The sequence below is a fragment of the Eimeria acervulina genome, genomic scaffold, assembly GCF_000499425.1.
Source record: "Eimeria acervulina Houghton genomic scaffold, Eah_scaff1030, whole genome shotgun sequence".
Lineage (NCBI taxonomy): Eukaryota > Apicomplexa > Conoidasida > Eucoccidiorida > Eimeriidae > Eimeria > Eimeria acervulina.
Window position 1 is genome coordinate 1 of NW_013550420.1, and position 6,777 is coordinate 6,777.

Below are 6,777 nucleotides of genomic sequence, written 5' to 3' on the forward strand. Positions count from 1 at the left end.
GATTTATATATATATATAATCATGTCTAGAACTACAGCTGGGTTGTCTGTCTATTTGAATTTCTGTAGGTGCGCGTACACCTCAGTGAGTAAATGCAGAAGAAGAATAAAATAAAATGAAGTAAAATAATTTTTGTTTGTTTAATCAAATTCATATGCAGCAGCAACGGCACAGATAAATAAATACCTTAGCTGCTGTTTCAACGAATGATGAAGAAGATATAAAAAAGAATAAAAGAAAAGCAAAGAAAATAAATAAATAAAAGTTTATTTAAATGCGTCAGCAGCAGCAAATATATATAAATGCAAAATCTTCAACTTAATCATCGATCTCCTCAAACACTGCGGTATAAAATCAAGAATAAAAGAATAAGTAAAAGAGTAAAAGGATAAAAGAATAAAAGAATAAGAATAAAAGAACAAGTAAAAGAATAAAAGAATAAACAAAAGAATGAAAGAATAAACAAAAGAATAAATAAAAGAATAAGTAAAAGAGTAAGCAAAAGAATAAAAGAAAGAGAAATAAATTAATGTAAGTCGTTGTTTAGGGTTTAGGGTTTAGGGTTTATATACACAGCAGAATAAATAATAAAATTAATAATCAAAATCGCAAACTCTAATAAAGAAAGAAACAGAGAACAAAATAATAAATAAATAAATAAATAAATAAAGAAGAAGAAGAAAGGACAGCAGACGATTTACACATAAAATAAATAATAAACTCCGCCGACGCCTCTCTTCTTCTTTTGCTTTTTTACTTTGATGAAAAATAAAAAAGAGAAGAGACAAAATACGGAACAAACAGCAGAAAGAACAGAAAGAAACCCCACCAGCAATGCTGCTGCTGCTGCTGCTGCTGCTGCTGCTGTTGCTGTTGCTGTTGCTCCTGCTATTTCTGCTGTTTCTCCTGCTGCTTCTGCTGTTGCTGCTGCTTCCGCTGCTGCCCCTGCTTCTGCTGCTACTCCCGCTGCTGGTGTTGCTGCTGCTGTTGCTGCTGCTGCTGCTGCTGCTGCTGCTGGCTACATACATACACCGCACTTTAGCTCGGCACCCTCAGACACCCTGAAATAAGACGAGTATTTTAAATGAATATTATTTTTAATTTTACTGTTTAAATTCTTTTATTTTTGTTTGTTTGTTGTTATAATCGTCGATCGCTAACTTCACTGCGTCTTCTGCTAATAAACTGCAGTGAATTTTCACAGGGGGTAAATTCAGATGCGCTGCACACAAATAAATAAATAAATAAATAAATAAATATATAAATAAATTAATAAATAAATATATAAATAGATAAATAAATAAATATATATATATATATTAAAAGATATAAATAAACAAATAAACAAATATATATAAATGTAAATTGATAAATAAATAGATGTATATATATATATATATAAGAATATAGATAGGTATATGTAAATATAGATGCATAAATAGATATATGTATTAATGTCAATAAACATATATACATATATATATAAACAAATAAATGTAAATATATATATAAGTAAATAGATAGACAAATATATAAACATATAAATATAAATAGAAAGAAACAAAGAAAGGAACATACAAATATATACATATATATTTATATATATTTATATATATTTATATAAACAAACCTGCAATATCTGTGTTGCGTAGCTTCAGCGCTTCCTGCGTCGTTTTGCCTTTGATTAATTCTGTCGCATATGAAGACGAAGCAATCGCTGACCCGCAGCCAAATGTTTTAAAGCGAGCGTCTGTTATCTTCCCATCCTCTACCTTCACCTGAACACAAACCCTAAACCCTAAACCCTAAACCCTAAACCCTAGAGACTCAGCGATGAGCATTCAGCACTGAAGGCGAATAAGAGGGCTTTCAGACGCAGTTTTTCATACTATAAATGTGCAGATTCTCACTCGTTTACTGTCGATACCATTAAACCCTAAACCCTAAACCCTAAACCCTAAACCCTAAACCCTAAACCCTAAACCTCACCTGCAGCTTTATAACGTCGCCGCATGCAGCCTTCCCCACTATTGCCGTCCCCACTTTGTTTTTGTTCTCGGGGTCGTTCATATCAAAGGAGCCTGCAGAAACATCTAAACCCTAAACCCTATACCCTAAACCCTAAACCGGAACTGTATGGCATAGCTAAGAGCTTCCTTCCTGACACGCCTTAGGGTTTAGGGTTTAGGGTTTAGGGTTTGAAGGTGTTCGTTAGAATTGATAAGAACCGATAGAAGCCCCATTCAAATAACAAAACACACAGGCGATCAGCAAAGCTGTACCCAATACATTATTATACGAACATCCTGAAGAACAGACGGTTTAGCAACAAAACAAGAAAGACGTCAAATAAACGCCAATGTGTTTATCAAAGAAAGAAGATGAAGATAAATTACTGCATTTAATTTACCTGCATTTCGCGGATTAAAGAAGTGATCGTGGACCTCTTTGCTATACTCGCGCTGCTGAAGGAAGCTGCTACTGGGGAATCTGGTGTAATATTTCGGGGAAATCGAAGAAAATAAGAAACGACGGGACACTTTAGAAGACATCATCGTGAAAGAAGCAGAAAAATAAGGAAGAAAACGAAGAAAAACACAAAATATTCAACAGACTTCTGCAACGCGTTCAGGAGGGAGAACTCAGCTTTAGTGGGGAGAACCGGGTAAACGAAAGTGAAAATAATAAATAAATAAGTTATTTTATTTATTTTGTTATTTTATTATATGTGAATGCAATAAAGAAAGAAAATAATACAACCACAACACCTGCAAAATGCTAAGGTAGAACGGAGCTGCCTGTACACCGCAACGATGATAGCGGAAGGGAAGCTGCAGCTCTCTGCCTATAAAGAAGCTAAAATAAAGAGAATTTTCATGTTTTTACACTTATTCTAATGATTTTATTTAAAAAGTAGACGTTTTGTTGAGATGTTACCACTCAAATTATAGCGTAATGTCCATATATCTAGCAAAGCATGCATATACGGTTTCTGCAAGAAGCCCCGAACAATTCCTTTAAGTATTTGAGATTTACTCGTGAGTTTTTAATTAAATATGTATAAACTTTATTAATATTTATGGAGTGAATCATTTTATTTTGTTTAAATAACAAATTACTCCTTAATTCTTCCCTACAGGTAGAGGCGGCTGCATGCAGCTCTCGCCTGTTTTGTTTTATTTTCGGCTGTGAAGCAATTCCTAATTCATTTTCTGGTTTGTCTGAGGCTCTCCCTCTTTTCAAATAACGCATTTGTTTATTTTCCTTCAATTAGTAAAGGCATTAATTCCATTAATGCCTCTACTCTGTTTATCTAGCTCTACCCTATACTGTTGCTGTCTTCTTCTTTTCTCACAACAGTTGCAGATCTTCTTCGTGTTCTGCTGTCTCTCTGCTGCTCTTCTTTATCTATTTTAAACCCTTACCTGCCTTTTATACCAAGCAAACAGAATAATTACTTGTTTAATGCTTGCCGCCTATCATTATACACCATTTGCATGCAATGCATCCATCATACATACACCTCAGTTAAAGGTCCCCTTCTGTGCTTCCTTCAACTTGCAGACTTCCTCTTTAAATAAATATAAATATATGTATATATATTATGCACATATTATAATAATAATATACAATATGTACATATTCAATATATATAATATATATAAAATATATATATATGTATATATGTATTATATATATAAGTGTTGTTGTATTGCATATATACAAATCTGTTGGGCTTCCTTTGTTTGTTGCTGTTCGTGAGAGCTGACCGGGTGTATATACCGCAGCAGAATATTTTTGTCTAAATGCAGAGACAAAGAATTATTTATTTTCAGTTGGGAGCGCAGAGTTGTTTGTTTGTCTTGGAGTAAATACAAACAAAGGGAGCCCAGCGTTAATTAGGGTTTAGATAATAAGGCTGTTGTTTAGAGAAGGGTTTATTATTAGGGTTTGATGAGTTGAGGGTTTAGGATTTAGCAGGCTGCAACAGAGAAGCAATCTCAGTCTTCTCTTTAAATAGAAAAATGCAGTGAATATACGCGGTGTACGTACACCGTAAATATGCTTCGCTTCTCCGCTCTACTGGCAGTCCCTTCTCTTTGGAAGAGACGCAAGAAAGCAACAACAGAAAAAATAATACACATTATATATATATTAGGTAATATAAATGATATTATATATATATATATATATATATATATATATAATATCACTTACATGAACTTGTATCCAATATGTTTCTATCGCATGCTTTATAATAATACACATCTATATATGCATATATATATATATATATATCGATAGATAGTTATACCTCCTGTCAGCGGTATATATATTTTCATTGCTGCCTACGGGCGAATAATGGGAATTTAAATTTTTTTCCCCTTCTCTTAAAATTTTAAGATGCTGCATCCGCTATAAAGATACGCAGTGCATGCACATCAGACATCTGCATACAGCCTACGTGCATGCATGCACTGTTAATGCATGCACGAACTATTAATGCATGCATGCAATATTAATGCATGCATGCATTATCTGGCTACCGTTTAGGTGTACGTACAGGAGGGAGAGTCAGGGAGAGTGAAGCAGAAACTGCGGCGAACATAAATCCTGTTTAGAGTTTTCATCGTTGTAATTTTATTTGGTTCTATTTGACTTAATTAAATTAATGAAGTTTGTTTTATGAATTTTGTCTGTCATATATATGCCTGATTTTCCTATAGAAAAAACAACTGCATAGAACTGAGTGCTTCCCTTTGCGTTTCTTCTGGTTTTGTTTGGTTGTTATTTATTGTTTTGTTTTGTCTTGTCTTAATATTCGTCATCAGATTAGTATTTTGCTATTTAGAGTAACATTTGCTTCATTTGTTGTTTGCTGTTTTGTATACAAACCACTAATTCAAATATATTCTCCATCTCAGCCTAAATGCAGACATTTTATTTGCTCTCTTCATTTCTTTTCTATTGTATCTAAATTCAATTACTAATAATAATATATTGTCATTGAACTTAATAATAGTATGTCTGTGGATTTATTTATATATTTCTGTTTCTCTCTCTCGTCAGAGAATACACCATCATGCATGGAACACCGAAAGCGTGGGGTGTACGTACAGCTCAAACCAAGCGAAGCGCTGACAATGCAATTGTCTACCAGCGCTGCTGCTGCTGCTGCTGCTGCTGCTGCGAGGGGACGGCGCACTCACCAGAGCCCCCGCATTCAAATATGCTTTGTTGTTTAGAGGGTCGCCTTTGTAAGAGTACTTCTTCTGCATGCAAAGCAGCAAATGAATCTCGCGAAATAAACGGCGCGTATACCTCAGTACCATCTCCATCAACAACTTGCACTGTACCTCTTCTCGTTACAGATCCATCACTGCTGCTGCTGCTGCCGTTGTTGTTGCTGCTGCTGTTGCTGCTGCTGCTTGCACCAGCTCGCCAAGGCCTGCTACCTGCTTCCATATCGGAGTTGCTGGCGGATGTTTCTGTTGCAGCTGCTGCATCGGAGTCTGCTGCAGTTGAATCTGTTTCTTCCGCTGGGTTCTTATGTCTTCTTTTTATTCCTGCTATGCGGAGTTGAGAGGGAGACAGCGGGCCCCGCACTGTTGAGGGTATTAACCATAAAAGACAGAGAGGCAGCAAATTCGAGATTGCGCAGATTGCAGTTAACGCAGAAAGCCCTTTGAAATTCGTTGATGAAATTCCTAAGGCCTGATAGAAAAATAAAACAAAAAACAAAACGAACGTGAATAAACGAATAAATGAAACACGTAAACCATGAAACAAACAAACAAAATGTACATGCAACACCTGCAACACACACAACTAGCAGTTCTTTCAAGTCAGTGTCAACATACAGTGATGAACATAATTACATATGTTTATTTGATATTAACAGACCCATTATATACTGTATACATATATGCATATATATATATATATACATGTAAATACTCATGCATTATAATTACATATACATACATATATATATATATATATATTATGCATACAAATAAAAACATATATATAGATGCATCGACGTACAGCCGTTAATCCTGCAGAAACCAGCGAGCCTAACCCCAGACCCAAGTTGTATGCAGAGAGGAGCACCGAGTAAATCGTCGACTCCAAACCCGGCGGGCAAAGGCGAGCGGCCAACACCAAAATGGGCATTGCTTGAAACTCTCCTGTAGAGAACGTAAGGAAGAAAAATGATCAAAATAAAAAAAATGACATGAATGTGAAGGAAACAAGGGAAAATAAACACAAAAAACAACCGTAAATGCAAGAAGAAACGAAACGAAAAAACAAAGGCGACACCAAGGAAACAACAAAAGAAACACGGACAAACCAAGCCAAATGAAGCCTCAAACAAACGAAACCAAAACCAACAAGCAAAACGACAGAAACTCCGGATAAAAGAAAAGAAAAACAATCAGACGACGAAATGATCCAGCTCAAACAAAAAAGAAAGCAAATGAATCAAAAGAAAAGAGAAACGAAACAAAAGAAAAAAACAAGAAAAATTAAAAAAAGAAAACAAAAAGTAAAAGAAATGAAATGACGATACAAATTTGAATAATCCAAACGAAATTATTTCGGGTGTACAGGCACCTCAGCTCATCTCACCTGCGAATTCCATCAGAACCGTGTCAGTGACCACAAATACAGAATCTGGAATGCCCAGAGAAACATTCCACCTTTCAATGCTGAACAAACAACAGACAAACAACAAATATATATATATATATATATATATATATATATATATAT

General features: G+C 34.9%; 2 protein-coding genes across 2 annotated transcripts in view; both read right to left on the bottom strand.

Moving 5' to 3' along the window:
* Positions 1-1,103: 1,103 nt before the first annotated feature.
* Positions 1,104-2,552, bottom strand: EAH_00054230 (nifU protein, putative; the record flags this gene model as incomplete). Its single annotated transcript, XM_013397790.1, has 4 exons — positions 1,104-1,222; positions 1,631-1,778; positions 1,990-2,081; positions 2,411-2,552. 4 exons carry the CDS (start codon positions 2,550-2,552, stop codon positions 1,104-1,106), a joined length of 501 nt encoding a protein of 166 aa, XP_013253244.1.
* Positions 2,553-5,154: 2,602 nt separating this feature from the next.
* Positions 5,155-6,777, bottom strand: part of EAH_00054240 (integral membrane protein, putative) — a gene marked incomplete at both ends in the record, with an annotated part of 3,704 nt that continues 2,081 nt past the window's right edge. The window contains 3 exons of the mRNA XM_013397791.1: positions 5,155-5,715; positions 6,049-6,191; positions 6,634-6,713. Of these exons, the coding sequence (XP_013253245.1) occupies positions 5,155-5,715; positions 6,049-6,191; positions 6,634-6,713 (784 nt within the window). The remainder of the gene's footprint in view (positions 5,716-6,048; positions 6,192-6,633; positions 6,714-6,777) is intronic.